At 35.4% G+C, this 18852-nt stretch overlaps 1 protein-coding gene across 14 annotated transcripts in view; it reads left to right on the top strand.

Moving 5' to 3' along the window:
- LOC133523941 (voltage-dependent calcium channel type A subunit alpha-1) overlaps window positions 1-18852 on the top strand; it is a 114144-nt gene that overhangs the window by 64704 nt on the left and 30588 nt on the right. For 9 of the 14 annotated variants that reach the window (XM_061859765.1, XM_061859696.1, XM_061859688.1 and 6 more), the window contains 6 exons: window positions 9965-10097; window positions 10603-10742; window positions 12389-12489; window positions 13389-13544; window positions 15499-15719; window positions 16834-16937. In XM_061859765.1, coding sequence (XP_061715749.1) covers window positions 9965-10097; window positions 10603-10742; window positions 12389-12489; window positions 13389-13544; window positions 15499-15719; window positions 16834-16937 — 855 coding nt within the window. Of the gene's footprint in view, window positions 1-9964; window positions 10098-10602; window positions 10743-11070; window positions 11172-12388; window positions 12490-13388; window positions 13545-15498; window positions 15720-16833; window positions 16938-18360; window positions 18477-18852 lie in introns of all 14 variants that reach the window. The other 5 variants (XM_061859759.1, XM_061859751.1, XM_061859736.1 and 2 more) reach the window with 3 other exon arrangements.

The following is an 18852-nucleotide window of genomic DNA, read 5'->3' as shown; positions in this document are numbered from 1 at the left end:
GATCTGAAGGAGATATACAAAGCCCTCTTAAAGATTGAATTACGAGCAAAAAGCCGTCTGCCTTTTTCTTTCTATTGGTTGTTGGCGATGTAGGCTTGAACTCTATTCATGATGTTGGCGAATTGAAATGAGTGGAAGCAACTATTGTTATGGGAGGCTAGGCAAATTTCGCTAATGCCAATAATTTTGTACGTATTTATTTTTCATGTTTGATTTTTTTTACAACAAGTGCCTTAACTTTTCAGATCTTCTTTCTATTTTTATTTTTACCGGCTACTTTACTAAGGGCCTGTTTAACAATGTCCAAGTAAAGTCCGAATAAGCTACTTGCCACTTATCTGACGAATAGTCATCGTTGGCGTTTCACAATCTTCAAATAAGCTTAACCGGTGGCTTAAGTGCTAAGGTTTGCAGGAAGTTTTATGTGACAGTTAATTTATTTATTAATTATCTATCCAATACTTTACTTGGACATAGTCAAACAGGCTTTAGCCCTTTAATCACTACAATTTAAATATCATATAATAGATATGCCCACGAGAGTTGAAGTCACGCACACAACAATAAAATCATGAAATGACTACGAAATCTTTAATTAGTATCCTTTTTTCGTACCGGTAGCAAGTTGAACCTCTAACTGCAAGATGGACCAAAAACTTACTTCGAGGATATTTTTTTTTTGCTTAATATCGTGCGCTTAAGTCACATTCATTAATTCAATATTGTGTTTGCGATTAGTACTGTGTAGCTGTGTGTGTAGTCATTCACCTCAACTCTCCTGGCGATACCTAGTATACTCCATTCCAGATAACAATAGACTCTAGCAGATGACAAGATTAACAAAGGTAATCCTTTTTAAAGGTAACCTTTTCTGTGAAGTCGTTTTTATTTAGAGTATCTTTGTGCTCATTACAATAAAATATTTTACCTAAAAGTTAGTCAAATAAATACAATGCAGTCATGACATAGACATAATTATTTATTTCGTACATGTATAAATTTTGTGGATTTTACTAATGATTTATTCTGAAAATATTCACATAATCGACAGTTGGTATGTCGGAACCTATTCTTTTTGATTAGCCTATACCTAAACATCTTACCGTAATATACCCGGTTTTAATGAAAACGCTATTTTACGAGTTTAAACTAGTTTTCGCAAAGTGTCTCGGTGTCACATAACACAAAAGCAGCTCTGTTTTTTTAATTAAAAAATAAATATATCTAGAATAAAGTTAACACATTCACTGCCTGCCACCTGCTCGGAGAGTTTTCTGTTCATAGGCACATTTCGCTATAAAGCGGAAAGAACACGTTATCGGCTACAAGTGTAGCCCGCAGCTATAGCTGGCAGTGGTTACATTAATATAAGAAATGGTATTATACCGAAAGGAATAAGCGCTTGCTGTTTGTTACAGCGGTCACTTCTTTATTTTTGCTGTCAGGAAATACGCATATTTTTCCTGGGAATAAAATTATTCTCTCTAGTTTTCTGTCAAAGGCGCTGATAACTTTAATATAAAGCATTTTCTTTACTAGAGCATTTAGCAAAAGGAAAACTTTTTTTTCCTTTCCCAAGTTTTTATTTTAGTTTTCCTTTGAATAAACATATTTAATATTTCTTGTATAAGGGGGACATGCGGGGGACATACTTGTAAAACACTGATATAAATTTTCGCATATTATTAAATAATAGACCGGGACTTGATCGCGTATTAAGTAAATTTACCCTAATACGCGATTAAGTCCCGTTTCTCAAATTTAATAAAGACATTATTGTAGTTGGAGACTTTAAGCAGTGTGTTTTAATGATTTAAGTAAATTCAGCACCAGCGCATGCTACGCGCTTCGAGCGTAGCCGGTAGAATCCCTTATATAAAAAACATCGACTACAAACAGAGAACCCGACTACAGAACGTGTCATTCAAGAGGACGCGTGTTAACGAGGACGCGTGAGAACGTGTCATTCGCGAATGTGTTAACGAATTCAGCCTTAGGGTCGCGTCGCTTGTACCAAACTCTCAAGGTTAGCTGGATGAGATCCCTTAAAGGGATAAGTTCGCCTTTCCACACATTTATTGTATTCGCTATTTTGTTATGTACTTGTTTTGTGCAATAAAGTGTTTTACTACTACTACTATTACTACTCTGTGTCAGCGACGTCGCCGTTAAAGCGTCCGCTAAATTTTATTGTATAAGTATGGGAAGTTTAATACTTGTCGGCCGATTGGCTCACTGAATCTTTTAATTACTCTTTCTTGTAAAAACACCAGCAACCCAGTAAAGATCCGATTTTGCGAAACATTCAATTATAACAGCCTATTTTTTATTAACTTTCCTACTGTGGCACCGTGCTGCAGCCGCTGATTCGATACTTTTAGATAATAAATTCTAGAATCCTACAAAGTTTTCATCTGGAAGACTACTACTATTCTACATTTATTATTTATTTATTTGTGTATTTATTTTGATTAGACCGTAGCTATTATTGACATTTTACTCAGTAAAGTGTGAAATAGAACAAAAGTAGAAAGCAGAAGTGGAGAAGTTGAAGAGGCTGTAAAGTGACCAATAGATGGTTAAGTTAATTTGAGGGCCGAGCCGTCAGGGTAGAAGTAATCTTCTATATATTTTTTGTTAATAAGATTTGGGCGTTATTATAATTTATTTATATATTTACACCACGGAAGGTAGGAAGGAGTAAATAATTTTCGATCATCGATTACCTCCATAAATACTTAATCAGCTTCTTTTTAAAGACTTACCTATCGTATGTATCATGCGTTATTAGGTACCTAAGTCTTTAAAACATGACAAGATCATATTTTTTAAAATTATATATATTCTGTTTTATTTTTTAAGCAGGGCACCCGCCCTGCTTAAATTCGCAATGTCTTAAGAAATGTTTCCGTAAACAAGTTTGTAGGCCAGTGCAAATCGATATTGCATGTGTGTCAACGAGCTCCAGCTGAACGTGCCGCACTGCCGTCACAAGAATGTCATTGACGTTCGGTAAGCAGATATAGCTAAGCGCCGGTGTTTGCATAATTAATTAAACACTGAACAGTAAGATTATTATTTTTAACAGAGTACCTACGAGTGCCACTTACTTGAGTTTTAGAAGGTATTCCGAATAACTGTACGCACACACAGTTGAAAATTTATTTAAAATGAACATGTTCTGACAATTTAACCGCACCAATTCGTAGAACGAAAAACGAGTCTGTTAGTTTTCATTTTTGTTAGATTTGTACTTTTCTAAGGTCGGACCAATGATAATGATTTTCAGTTTGTGATGCAAGAATAGTACTTAAAATTTGGTACTATCCCGTACACGGGACAAAGGTGCCCCGGAAATTAGGAGGCCAGCGCTGAAACGAAACCCTATTTCGACAATTTAATTAAATGAGAAGGGCACACCGAGCGGGTGATGTCGATGCTTTAGTCCGCATGGAGCGACATCACCTTCAAGGGAGTAAGGACTTGGAATAGTTAAATTGTAAATTTTTTTTTTTTTCAGGTAAAGTATAAGTCCATTCCAGATAGGATTAAACAGGAAGAAAAATAGTCCTTTAAGGAGAACATTTTTATGTCACATGGCAACCAATAAGCAGTGTCATTCAAATAAAATATCGAAGTTGAAAACACTTCCACCTAATTTATCTATCAATTATTTTGATTAAATTCATATTTTAATTTGTAAATACTCAGTTTTTTATTTATTTATTGAATAAACAAACAAGTTACAGTCTAAAATTTAATACAAGACTTCAAAACTTTATTACAAGGGAGTTCAAAGAAAAAAGCATTATATTAATATCTTATATCTAATAAAAAATCATTGTAGGATTCTTAGAGTAAGTAGCTTCTGTCGTTAGATTTTAATAAGTGCTATTAATAACTTTTTTTATATGTTTACCATTTAAGTACTTTACACGAACATCTTCTGGCAAATCATTTAGTATTTCAGGTAGTATATATGTATACAGCCTAGTGCCATTTATGTTATTATATTTGGTTTTACAAGTTTAAGTGTACTTATAATTGAACTTTACAATAAATAAATAAAGTTTTCATATAAAACACCTATATAAAGAGGCAAACGTATACAACTGGGTGCAAGAAATTGAATGCTATGATTCTAAACAATTTTTCCTATCTTTTTACAACTTCAAGTAGCCGACTAGGAAACTTTCTAGTTCTAATGAAGGTGCATCGTTCTATCTGTTCATCTGTCCGTCCGCGGCTTAGCTCAGAGATCAAACGTACTAGATAGAAAATTTTGCACGAGTACCTAAATAATATTAGACATTTATAAAAGGTAGCCGACCAAAAACTTACGTAAACCGTGGGGATGTTTTTTTTTTGTGCTCCACCTCTATAGCGTGTAGTATCGTTACTCAATATACTCAATACGAGTGAGTTTTGAAATATCAATTTTGGATGAAGTAAATATTTTCAGAATTAATCGTTCCGAGAGTGCACAACATTGTTACTTTTATGAAATACGAGTAAATACTACTCGCATTTCATGGCAGCGTTTTTTAATAAACATTTATGTTATTATTGCACTGAGCAAGAAGATACTCGTTATAAAAAAAAAACAGTCGCACTCCGGGAGTGCCGACAAAAGTGAAAACTTGAACGATTACGCGTGTATTTTAAGAATCGTCAGGAAATATTTTTAGCTTTATTAGGTGTCGGTAACGGTAACAGTGTCGCGAGTTCAATGGTTTTTCCCATTACAAAAAATGCCTAACGCGCCTAAAGACGTTTTCACTTCAAAATAATATTACGACTTAACAGAAAAGGTTTAGAATCCCTGATGTTGTCATCTTCTAAAATCTAATGTTACCTGGAATATAATGGAGTATAAGTTATATTCAAGTCTAATGTACTATTAAATTAAGCAATTCATTGTCATAACTGTCATAAGTTATTATATGAAGTTCCTATTATCAGTCATTGGCCCCCAACCTTATATTGAGAAGAGATAACTTACCTACAAAGTTAGGTGCCAATAACTATTATTTAATCTTTTCGACGCCAACGACGGATATATCCGAACCCCAGCTCTAACGCCAATGACGGATTAATCCGTTACAGACCACAGAGCAACATAGACCTGCATATTCATAAAGTTCAATTTCAACCTGAGTGACAGCTTTTGAGTTTAACACGGCGTCGCAAAGTTTAAAGGCTACCAACACTTGTTAAAAACCATTGGACACTTCACCCTATGTGGGCAGAGGGTACGAGTATGAGGGCTTAATGAATTAACATCAACCGCGAATTATAATACAATTATATGGTATGCCTACCAGTATATTAAATTTTCGTTGTGTGAATTGAATCGAATTCAATAAACTGTAATAATATGCGGTTGCAATACGTTTTGAATTATAGATTAATATTTTACTCGTCAATTTTCCAATTGATGATACCTAATGTATTTTATTCATTAGGTACACATAGGTATTTTTTTATGATAGAGGAGGCAAACGAGCAGACAGATCACCTGATGGTAAGCGAGTACCGCCGCCCATGGACACCTGCAACACCAGAGAGGTTGTAAGTGCGTTGGCGGCCTTTAAGATGGGAGTAGGCTCTTTTTTTGAAGGTTTGAAGGTAGTATCGGTCCGTCGTTCGGTATTTTACGGATTATAACAACCTACGAATATTTCGATATATTTAGTAAATTAAGAAAACCTTACCTACTGACGTACCAACAGAAAGTGTCCAAAAGTGCATTATTTCATACATGGAACTATTTAGGAAGCTTTTCAAAACTCAAACTTAAGGTCGACTATCGATTATAAGCACTTACTTATAGAAATATTTCAGATTTCCCTTTCCGATTATTTGTTTTCGAAACTTACAATTTTAAGTTATCTTATAGTAAACTTCCGGAATTATTCCATGTGCAAAATACCTATTATTCTGTATGGGATACAAAATTTTCCTTTTTTTTAATATAAAAAATATATGGTAGGTACATTATAACATTACTTATATCATGTTAAAATTCTGATCTAAAGAAATGGGAAATTAATCTCTGAGATCTTTCGGGTAGGTATTCACGCTTCATAGATGCAATAAAGTGCCATTCTGGCCATTCTTTTGTGTCGAGTTGTCTCTTGTGTCAGCACAGTCACAATACACCAGCTGTAAGCGAAACCTTACCACCCACGGAAAAGAAATGGTCAAAGGGTTATTTATCGTGGCCCTCCGGTAGTCATGTGTTTTGTTCAGTTGACTTTGATAAATGGCGATAATGAGTATAATAGAAGTGTTGAATTACTCATGTGAGAGCTGACTTATTGAACAATGTTTGTCTTTAATAATATCAGAATATTTTAGTATAAGCCCTTTTGTTATAAGTATATCACTTGTCAGACCCAGTATTACTTAGGTAATTGATACAGTTTTAATCTTAACTAAGCCGATTGTTTACTATCTCTCTTTTACTGGAAACATGTTAGGTATAGATATACCACAACTAGTATGTACAGTCAGCGTCAAATACTTTGTAGCAACCAAAGTGGCCAAATAGTTCGGTACACCATATATTTAGTATGGTGTACCGAACTATTTGGCCTCTTTGACTGCTACAAATTATTTGACGCTGACTGTACTATGTACTTACTTATGAATAATAAACAGATAAGGTGCGTTGGGGTAAGTTGAAAACAGGGATAATTCAAAAAGTCATCGTAATTCCAAATAAAATTAATATTTTAGTGTTAGCGACATTGTTCCAATTGCCATTTAATTGTACTGCGTGGGTCAGTGGTCAATCCCCACTTGAAGTTCTAAGTCTTATGCTACGAGCAAATTCGTCACTGGTGGTATTATCATCTTCTACTCGACGATTTTCAACCTTGCGTCTTTTTTTTTCAGCCTTGTATATGATTTATCATATACAAGGCTGTTTTTTTATGTTTTAGGATTTAATAAATAAATAATAATAAATATTATAGGACATTATTACACAAATTGACTAAGTCCCACAGTAAGCTCAATAAGGCTTGTGTTGAGGATACTTAGACAACGATATATATAATATATAAATACTTAAATACATAGAAAACACCCATGACTCAGGAACAAATATCCATGCTCATGAATAAATGCCCTTACCAGGATTTGAACCCGGGACCATCAGCTTCGTAGGCAGGGTCACTACCCACTAGACCAAACCGGTCGTCATTAACAACACGTTTCCGTCTTTAGTGGGATAAAAGTAAAATACATATATTATAATCGATATAACTTTTTCACTTTTATCTTAGAAGTTCACACGAGAGTCAACGTTGAGTTTAAAACGTTCGAAAACCCTATTGCTGATCATCAATAACGAACGGCATTCAAATACAGTTTCAGGGTCTATATTGATCTTGCCTCGCCTCCATTCAAACTTCTCTTTTTTCGTTGAAATGGTATTTTTAGAAGGTACTTTTTTACTCATTTATATAGTATTTATTATCGATGTTATAAGAATGTCTATTACTTTCTCTTACGCCGTAATGTACAATTCTTATGTATTTTGTTTTACGGTGGTTCCAATGCAACACTGATCATCTCACCAAATACCCATTCCATCTTATTACAACACACCACATTGTAAAATCAAAATATTCATATAAAAGTTCACTAGTATTTGTAATTCATTTACAAAATTAGTTACTTAAAATAAACATATTGATTTGCTGAGTATTTCACTAAATTTGGATAAAAAAATAAATGTTTAACATTTGAACTATATACTTAACTATTAGATATATTACGCGTAGGTAGAGTACTTTAACTTGATAACATATCAGTTTTTCCCTGAAGACCCTTTTCTTTACACTTGATCAGTGTCTTGTCATTTGCTCAGGCTGATACTCTACCATTAATGGGCACTTAGCGCGCATAATGTGAGTATAGGTACATTTATTATATTATAAAGGTAGTTATAGCATTGGATGAACCGATCGTTAACCATAAAGCATCTAGTAGCTTACGACGGTGTTCTGCTAAAGTGCTGCTATGAGGGTTAAGTGCATTATCAAGCAAACACCGATGTAATGAGACGTGTATGGAAAGCTGATACCGTAATCTAACGCATTAGACGGAGCAGAGGCGATGCTATTAAAATCATAACCCTATAAGGTCCTATTATCCTGTGCGTTACCGTCAGCTGATGAACAAATAATGCTAGTCTCACGGCCCGATTCGAAGAATGAGATACGATAACGATAAGTTCTGGTTTAGATAAATTCTCGTTTAGATATCGTTTGTATGTCGTATAATTGACAGAAGCAGCTCGATTCGGGCAACCAATGTCACTTTGACGTTAGAAATATCGTAGATAGATCTTATTGGGATCACAGCGGAATCGAAATAAACGTCAATTTTGACATGTCGTTTTGTAATCGATCTTTCCAAGATCTTAAACGTGTCTTAATCATTCTTCGAATCGGGCCGTAAGACTGTCGGTTTAGAAAAAGTTTACTTTGTCATACTTATATAATACATTTACACTGATAGGTATATTTTCAGACGAGCTTTTGAGAAATCCAAATTAAATATGATTATAGATAGTTTATATACCTATGGACACCATAGAAGCCTTATTTAAAATAGTCGTAGTTATTAAAAATAAAAGTAGGTGAGTCTAGTTCTACGCGTTAGCAAAGATACATTGATTGAATAAGATGCGTTAAATCTAAGACAAATTTGAATATGACAGGTAAACGAGATGGCGCTGTACAGCTGCATACATTTTATGAGTAACTCTGATTGTCAAAAGTTGACGTTTGAATTCAATGACCGCAAAACATATGTCGCAGTACAGCGCCATCTGTTTTGGATGCCAAACTAAGGAGCACGGTTTTTCTTAGACTTTACGTCTCTATTACAATCAATTCTCTTTGGCGTTAGTACGAGTACAAGTAGTCTATGCGTACAGATAAAGCGAAAAGAATCATTTTGCGAGAGGAATCTTGTGTTTTTTAGTTCTTAATGGCGCCAATTTAAACTGATTATATATCTAGAGATAAAAGTAACTTACCCAAAAAGCTTTGTACCGAAAACGCTGGCAGAATTTCCTCGCTGGATCGTTAGGCTATGTTAAGCGAGGAAGCTGCCAGATCTTCGGTCTCCTGTGATATCTTAGAGTGTATTCGACAAGTCCTTGAAGAGACACAGAGCGCCAGGGACCCGTTGACCAAGGAACTCGAACGTCTGTACGGCGTATGAATATTCAGCTCCGAGGTGCCTGTATCCCTACCTGCCTTACCTATTCAATATATTTGTTATCGAAAAATACTTTTACTTTAGTTCTCATTGGTAAGCGATCGAAACCACATTCCTTCACTCAATTCCTAGTAAAGAATACTCCCGATAAATCATCAGTTATCAAGAATCCTTAAAAAAGAAAGGGTTTTAATGACAACCTGCATCACCGCCACGCCTGTCAGCGCGAGCATAATGGCGCCTTAGAACTTTAGGTACTCGTTATACATGCAACTTTCCTTTCGTGCTTATTGTAATATCGCTTTTCCAGCAGTGGCAGCATGGTTCCATTTTTATCGCTTGTCACTATGCCCATCACTTTCTCACTTACATACTTGTTAGAACGTGACAGGCATGGTGACAAATGATAAAGAGCCGACCATCTTAGCCCTACAGCTGCACATAGAGTTCGGTATCTAACTTGGCCATGCCACTTGGGTCTAAAAGTTAACACTTTTCATACATTTTAATTGATAGGTTAAACATAAATTGGATATGAGACAATATATCACAAGTTTTTACACTAACCAGAGCAAAGTTTACTTCCTGTTACTAGTACGAATGAAACTATAACTACTACCATTTAAGTACTTAGTCCTTATACTTAAATAAGCTTGTCCTGATCCAAAATTAAGGTACATATTTAGTTAGAATATTGGTTTAACAAATCGGCCTTTATTTCCAGGTACACAAAGTTCATCATTGAGTGGCCACCCTTCGAGTACGCGGTGCTGCTTACCATCATAGCCAACTGCGTGGTGCTGGCGCTGGAGGAGCATTTGCCCAACGGCGATAAGACCATCTTAGCACAGAATCTGGTAAATTGTGCTTTATTCTTTACATCTTAAAGTATATAATATTCCAACAATACTATCTAACGGAGCTATTACTTAGCACATGTATGGTTACTTGAGATACTTGAGATGTCCGTCTTTATTATTATTCAGTATTTAGTACTGAACAGACTAAGTAAACTAATAGTAATTTAAATAAATCTCTAATAAAACCACGAAGGAGTAGAATTTGAAAACTTACTTAAGTTCATAAGAAATATCAAGAAATATATGCTCGGTAACGTCAGTTTGTCTAATTCTGAATACTTATGAATACTACGCCTGAACTACATTTCCAGCACCTATGTTGTCCGCGTCAGTCTTGCCTTATTAACTTCTAATAAGCAGCGTCCTCAGAAGCAAGCTTATAACGTTTCTAAATAGAATGGAACCATTATATAATTAGTAACCACGCGTGGTGGTTGCACCGTTAGATGGTATTACCTAATTTCAATATTAGAATTACTTGACACGTTTGTTTTTGTTACAGGAAAAGACCGAGGCGTACTTTTTAGGAATATTTTGTGTAGAAGCCTCGTTAAAAATTTTAGCTTTAGGTTTTGTTTTACACAGGGGCTCGTATCTTAGAAACGTTTGGAACATTATGGATTTTTTCGTTGTAGTAACCGGGTAAGTTATCAACTTTTTCAACTTATTTATTGTCATTTTAAGTGGAAATATGGTTGCTTGTGCGATGAAATAGTAATAAATATTTAATTCTGATTTTAAATGATGTAATTGATTTTTAAGCACAATGTTCATTGCAAAGGCAATGTTTCAAATACAAATATGAGATACGATATTTAAGTTATTGTACTGTAGGCATTCGGTTGTGATTGTTGTTTACTTGCGCCGAGCACTGTTCGGTATGTTTACTTGAGCCGAGCACTGTTCGGTACGTTTACTTGCGCCGAGCACTGTTCGGTATGACGCCACTGACTGAGCTTGCTACGGCTAGGTCGATGACGATTTTCGCCGAATACAACGTGGACGTAGACCTGCGCATGTTGCGCTCCTTCCGAGTCCTCCGCCCGCTGAAGCTCGTCTCGCGGATTCCAAGTAATTCACAGTAATTGGCGAAAAGTTCACTAAATACCTAATATTATTGTATAGAACGTTCTCGCTAGATCTTTTCGATTATCGACTTTTTTAACAGTAGATAACTAATTTATATCGCTAGTTTTGAAAATAGAACTTTTTTACAAACATTTTAGTAAAAAAAAGTAGTGTCGATTCCTCGGCATTTATTATACAGACGTTTTGTAACAGTTTTAGAAGATGTGTGATCTTTTTTTTGTCATTTATTGATTATTATGAGAAAGTGTTTTATGTATACTTTGGATTTCGGCTACCTGTTGCATATAATACTTAGTACGATTTTGGTATGTGTATAAAAAGGCTAAAACTTATTAAACTTAGATAAAAGACTATATATTTTAGTTATTAATTGAAATATATGACGTATTTAGATTAAAATGCGTGAATTATAACATGTGATTAGATCATCAATAATCAAGACTAATTAGTGACAATACTTTAGTCTCGTAGTAAGCGAAGCTAGTCCTCGTGATTTGGTACAGATAGGGAGTGTGCTTGGCGGCCGTCCCAGCGGCTTGTACAAACTAACACTCGACAAGCACATTCCTGCGGGCCTCTCTCCACCGGCCTTCATGCTTTACAACCATATACACTAATACTTCTAACACGACTACTAGTACATAACCTTGCCACCTGCATCGATCTAATTAAAATCAACTTTATACTTTTGTATAAACTTACAGCTTGAAGTTATAAGTGGATACTTAGTATGTCCTTGTTTCTCTTCAGAGCCTCTCTTGTTCAGTTTCCGGAAACTAAAATTTCGTTTTTATGAAAGCTAATATACAAGAATAATGTAATATGGAAACTGATTCCAAGACAAGGAAAATAACTAAAAGCTTTTTTAGTCGAATGTTGAGAATGAAATTTAGAAGGTTTTTTGTGCTAAATTCGCCCCACCAGACTCTAAAATTTAGTGTAGTTATTTAGCGTCGCACTTTAGAGAGTATTGTTTTTTAGTATGGTATGGTGGTTTTAACACTAAATTTTACATTAGATACCCGCATTCAAATCAAATTATGGGGAGTATGACGTGTTCCCTGTTTACACCATATTCTTGGCTAGTTTTTTTGTTTGGTCTTTGCAAACATACAGCCAGTGGAGCGAGGTCCCTGTAGTAATTTTGTTTTTAATTTAGTTGCTAGTTCATGCTATAGTATCAAGTGTGTGTTTGGCAGTATCGTCACGCTGCAGCCGAACATCGCGCCGGATGTCGACTTCAGAACCTTGCGTGCCATTAGGGTGCTGAGGCCCCTTAAATTAGTATCGGGCGTCCCTAGTGAGTTTTAGCACATTCTTAGCATAGTTTACGTTGTTACATGCACTGGCTGTTGCATAATATTGTATTATGTTTAACTGTTCATTGAATTGTCTGTTTGGTCGCTGTGTTTTAAAGGTGATTTTTACCATATTATTATGTACACTGTAAAAACTAAACAATAATTAAGAGAACTGTTTTTAAATCAAATTACTGTAACAAAAAACTAACTAATCATTAAAAGACAACTAATTATTTTTCTTTATACATAATTCGTAAAATAATGTTCCTAACCTTTTAAACACAGCGGAAATGGTATGCGATATTTAAAAGTATTGTAATGTCAGTCATTTTTTTATTAAAACCTTAACATTTCTTGAAACAAATGACACTGGCATGTACTTTAAGCATGCATAAGAAATGGAGAAACATGTCAAATCTCTTCGAATGCGTAACGCGCTTCTTTTGTTATCATTTAAATTATGCAACAGCAAATATTCATTGTTCTTGTGCACGTTTTGTTTTCGTTCGAACCCAATTATTTCTCATAAAATTTTAGTGACGGTTACATCCAGTTATTTTTTCCAATAATTTATTTTGAAGGTGATGAATGAAAATATTTTACATCAATTTACGAGCGAACCCTTAACAAAGTGTGCGTCAATCAAACTTATTTTTTCCATTTATTCATTCCGTGGTAATTTTATTTATACACCTCCTCGACAAGTTTCAGAGTGTGATTAAAATGATGAATTCAAAGTCTGCAGAACGTCAAAACGTTGTTATAAACGCACTCTCTCTTACCTCTATTCAGGCTAAACAAATGCTCAAAATGAGAGTCATGAATACTCCAGCCTTGTCGCTGAGTAAATGGAACATAACGTGTGGTTACAGTTTTTAATGCTTATTTTCCCATGTAGGTCTGCAAGTGGTGTTGAAGTCCATCATCAAGGCCATGGCGCCACTGCTGCAGATCGGATTACTGGTGCTGTTTGCGATCGTTATATTCGCTATCATCGGCCTGGAGTTCTATTCCGGGGCTCTTCACAAGACTTGTTATAATTTAGAAGATATTAGTAAGTATCTTGTCATTGGTAGTTTCATGTGCATTTAGCATGAGTGCCTGAAACTTCCTTCACGTAATGCACGTTCGCACTAGATGTTGTCAACCTAAGTTGCAATGGACAATTTATTCATCTTATCCTGAAACGTGGCAAGTTCTATTAATCTGCTTTTTAAAATTGAATTCGTGCTTTGATTTTCTAAGAATGTAAACTCATTTTTTTCTTACGCTAGCATTTAAAGAAATTGATGAGTGTAAGTTACCATTTGTTCAAACGCAGCATATTATTCACAACAATATCTTGTCACGTTTCATTAAGAGCTAATACGAATTGTTAAACTGATCGAGCTTAACTTTATTATAAAGTGTCAAATCGTTTTGAAGAAGATCAGTCTAACGATTTTTTTATTATAATTTTAAAGACTCACTATCTATTCTCCATGTAGTATTAAGATTGACTTTATTAAGATGCTTTTTACGATGCCCGCCATGCGAAGTTTATAAAAACGCCAATGCGAATTAAAAATATCAAATCGATGCGATGTTTACTTAGCGTATTGCAAACCAGTTATATTATGTATAGGGCGCTTTTAAGCCATATTCTTTGTTATATATATTCCCTTAGTTTTATAAATATTCATATGTATTAATGTACCTATTTACCAGGATGTCAATTTGTCATCTTCGGGGCTTAGTTGGGCTTTATTATTAGTCGTTTTACTTTTAAACTGACTTTGATTAAATTTCAGTATCAATTTTAAAATCTGAAAACGAATTCCAAAAATCTTTTACGAAACCATTCGTCGAAGATTTTTGTTTCGCTGGTAATTGGTACAATGTACAATATTATGTGCTATGCGAAATTAAGTATATAATAATGTATTTGTAGTTCATGCCAATTTTATTGTTCATATTATTTTACGAAAATGTATGAACAGCAATGAGCGAAAATGATTGGAGTGATAATGCTAGTGTTGGCACATAACACATAAGTAAGGCTTCCGTTACCTGAAGCCAACTTGCAAATTGATGTCATTTTGATTGCATATCAATATCACTTGCCCGTGTATCTCGCTCATATTATATATTTGTGCGAGCAAGGTGCACTACGAGTAATGACCATGCAATAGATTCTATGGAAGTCTTGCTTTCATTTGCATCGCAGCTGTGCCTGCGTTGTGGATAGTGATATAGTTCGATTTATCAAATTTAAATGAAATGAGATATGTGATTGGATTAATTGTACTGTAATTATAAAAACTAAGTACTTAGTAGAATGACCGACACATAGCGCAGGCAAAGCTGCGATGCGAAGTTATACTTTTATAATATTTGAATCATCGCAATTATAAGTGAAGCTTTATTTTTATCTAATTAAGCTATTACACCTTATTATAATATAAGAATCTCCTTAGAGAGAGATTGCTTTCATAATTGCAGAAACTGTTAAGTTATACTACTTTTACGATTTATTTTGAAAATATTATATTGTCCTTTTCTAATAAGAATGCAGTTAGATACTTTGAGGGTATCAACGCATTTATCGTCACCGAATCGGTTTAAATAAATGACTCTTAAAGATCTGTGCAGGGTTTAATGCACCATTAGCGTGCTTTTCAATAACTGGAGGAGTATTATGATTGTAATAGCAGGTTATTAATGACATTCTTCGACGATAAGCATCACGTTTGACCCTGACAGATCACAATACGCTTTCTGGATAGGGCCTGCCTTATAATTTGAACTTAATTTAATTTTTTATCATCCGATTTCCGTGCCCGAGCTGAAGCGAAACAACTGACGATTTATTTATCGTTCTTATGAGAAACAGAGCTTTTACTGAGCAGTTTCCTATTCGGCGTCGACAAACGCGGTGACACCCTAAGGCATCGGAACCAGGGTTAGCTTGCTAAAACGCGAATGTTCTCTAAACGGCGTACGCTATAACAACGTTTCTATTTTCGCAGATGAAATAATGAATGAGGGCGACAGTGCCACGCCGTGCAATGCAGACAACAAGAGTTTGGCGCCGCTGGGAGCCAATGTTTGCGAATACGATAAGAGCACGTGTTTAGAGAAGTGGGAGGGACCGAACAAGGGCATCACGTCGTTTGATAACATCGGCTTCGCTATGCTCACCGTCTTCCAGTGTATCACGATGGAGGGCTGGACTGCCATCCTCTATTGGGTAGCCTATACCTTATAATATAACATTCTGAACCCCTACCCACGCTGGCTGACAAAAAAATACAATCGTTCCCAAAAAGAGATACCATGCGGTTGGATGGAAGGTGCTACTGGCATAAAAATGCAATAATTTTAATTCAACATGTTCAAAGTTGGAACTCAGAATAAGTAATAGTACTAACGTGCAGAAGGTTCGCTTGTCTTAGACCAAAGCTAGTAGGGTAAGCTGCAGAGTAACGCCTGCCTGCTACTCGACGGACTAAGCCACGCCACGCCACGGTTGGTGTACATGCCTGGTTGGTGTATAGAGTGGTCGTTCGTAGCAAGTAAGCAAGTACTTGCTTATTTGGGTACTAGATTCGGGCTGCTTAGAAAACTATTAATTTCAAGTCTGTAGCTCTTCGTTTGATCCGTACCGTATACGAAAGTCTACAGCATTTTGCTAAACGCATGATGCTGTCAACTGTCGAATACGGCCGTCGATTCAAGATCTAAGCAGCTCTTAGGTACAATGAGCTGTGAAATTGCATGGAGAAATTATGAATGAGTTCATTGATAAAGTTGCCATGCACTTTTATGGCTGATGGTACAACAATGATTAAACGTTCAAAAAATTGCTACAAACATTTAACGTGACAGATACTCCATATAAAAATAACGGTCAACAAGACCAAAATTCGATGCGAGAGGTGTAATCATTTAACTACCTGAAGTTGTATTAGCCAGTAGCACCTTTATCATAAGTAATTTCACACAAAACCAAACATCGTGAATGAAATAACAATCGACCAAATAGGTCTAAGTTGGTTGGGGTAAAGAAAACATGAACAGATCATATGTATATTAAATCATAAAAACTAAGCTAATAAAATAAGATAGGAATCCTAAATTTAAAATGGCGCCGTCATGTCGATATTTATTCTCCTGAGACGCCACGTACTAATTTTTGTACATATTCCACCACCTCTGAACTTTCATGCAGTAACCAAGTTCCAAATTCAAAAACAAAACAAGTGCTTCTGTTTCAAGCTTGTTATGCGTGGCCTCTTATTACGGTGACCTTTTCACGTCGGGAGCAAAACAACACCTGACTAACCACGTTTCAATTGTTTCAGACGAACGACGCTTTAGGCAGTGCATTCAATTGGATTTATTTTGTGCCTCTAATAGTATTGGGTTCATTCTTTATGCTCAACTTAGTTCTCGGTGTTCTTAGCGGGTAAGTTTTGATACATATACATTTAATAACTGCGCTTTATTCCTCTTAATCACAAGCATCAATCAGAGTAGAGGATGCTCTACTCTGATGGATGCTGAGTTGAGCGAGAAGTGTGGAGATAAATATTCACCAATAAGAAGGCAAAGAGAAGCATGCACACACAGCACAGGTTGATGCTTAAAGGTCTCTACTCACTTTACAACAAACAGCATGCGTTTTGAGATACATTGTCAGCTAAGAAGATTGATCGCCTAATGAAGGCTAACTCGTTTAATTTCGCCGCTAGGGGCGCTAGTGTAGACGGACGTATTTCAAAATGTCAAATGCATAGTATTTTTGGGGGTACAAGCTTTTTTATCGCGAATTTTGTTGTTATTTTTTTTTTAATTTCATTGAAAACATTCGATATAGTTCAGTAAGTGTAAGCGTTTAGAAAAAGTGCCGACTAAAATATATGCAAAATTAAACAGGTTTAAAACAAAACTGCGAATTGAGACGTTAAAATGCTTCAGTGTATATTAGAACGTATATTTTTTAATAGCATTAGCAGAGTTTTGAGATCTGTTCTTCTGGACCACCATCTACATTGGCGCTAACTGGTGAGCAAAAAAACGGTAGCCCTCATTCAATTGATTGATCAAAAGCTGCGATTTGTTTCATGGTCTGTAAAAGCTTGGCATTAATTTATTTTCTAGAAATGGCCGATACCGTACTTCATTTCAGTTGATCTCTTATACTAACGAAATAAGTTCAACATTCTGATTTAGATAAAAATTAAGGTTATCAAGTCTTATTTGATTTTCAATTTGGGTTAGGCTTCAGAATTCTTATCTTATTAGTGATATTCGAGCTAACCTATTAGAATAGAGAAGACGAATCAGATTAGCTCTTCTTATTATTTTATTTTGGGCAATTTATATTATGTCACTCAGAATCACGAGCTAGAACCATACTGACAAAATAAAATAAGTATATCAAAATTTATAAATTTACTTTTAAAATATTTAGATACCACGGTTACTCACTTGAATTATTTATCGCTATTGGCGACATGCTTCAAACCCATCGGTGTTCCTTCCACAAGCTTCAGTGCTCGCGACGGCTGCACCCAGTGCACTGCGCGCCGCCCGCTTCACCACTCGTTAAAATTAATTTTTATTTGAACCTTTTATTCCATTACCATTATTATCATTACAGTAGTAGAAAAAATATCGTAAGCATTTCAAATAATTCATTTATTTTAAAGTTCAAATAGAGTTAAAGCATGAGAAAAAGACAGTATGATTCTCTTTGCCTATACTTCAATGATACGTTTATCTCTTACCAAACGAATTATAAATAAATAAATATTTGGGAACAAACTTACAGAGACAGATTATTTGGGGAGATATTTCTTATATGTATCATAAATTGCTTAATTTAGAGAGTTCTCTAACGAGAGAGGGCGTGTGGAAAGACGCGCTCAGTTCCAGAAGGAGAGAGCGAGGCAGATGTTCAATACGGACTTTACCGCTTATTTAAACTGGATTACGGAAGCAGGTCCGATTTGTGCAGTGGCGCTAGGACCCTGGAGGCGTATACAAATTTGGAATATGATAGAATTACGACGATTGCTGCCACTTGGCTGTCGGCTGACATTGACAATTCACATTATGTACAATGCCCTCAACAAATACACCTTGTCACTATCGGCCTGATTTCAAACATTTGCTAAAGAATCTTAAGATACGAAATGGATTGGTCAAGTGTCATTTTTTTTAAGAAACGTTATTTATGACGTTGCTTTCGAATCGGCCAGTATGTACCGTCGTTACTAACCCAGAAATGTACAGAACCCCTAGTGTAAATTTATTCGATAGCGAAACGTGTCGTTCGCGTTTGCGTTAAGTCTCATTTTGTATGGGATTTCGAGTTT

The sequence above is a fragment of the Cydia pomonella genome, chromosome 1 (assembly GCF_033807575.1).
Source record: "Cydia pomonella isolate Wapato2018A chromosome 1, ilCydPomo1, whole genome shotgun sequence".
Lineage (NCBI taxonomy): Eukaryota > Metazoa > Arthropoda > Insecta > Lepidoptera > Tortricidae > Cydia > Cydia pomonella.
This window is presented reverse-complemented; position numbering and strand designations above follow the sequence as displayed.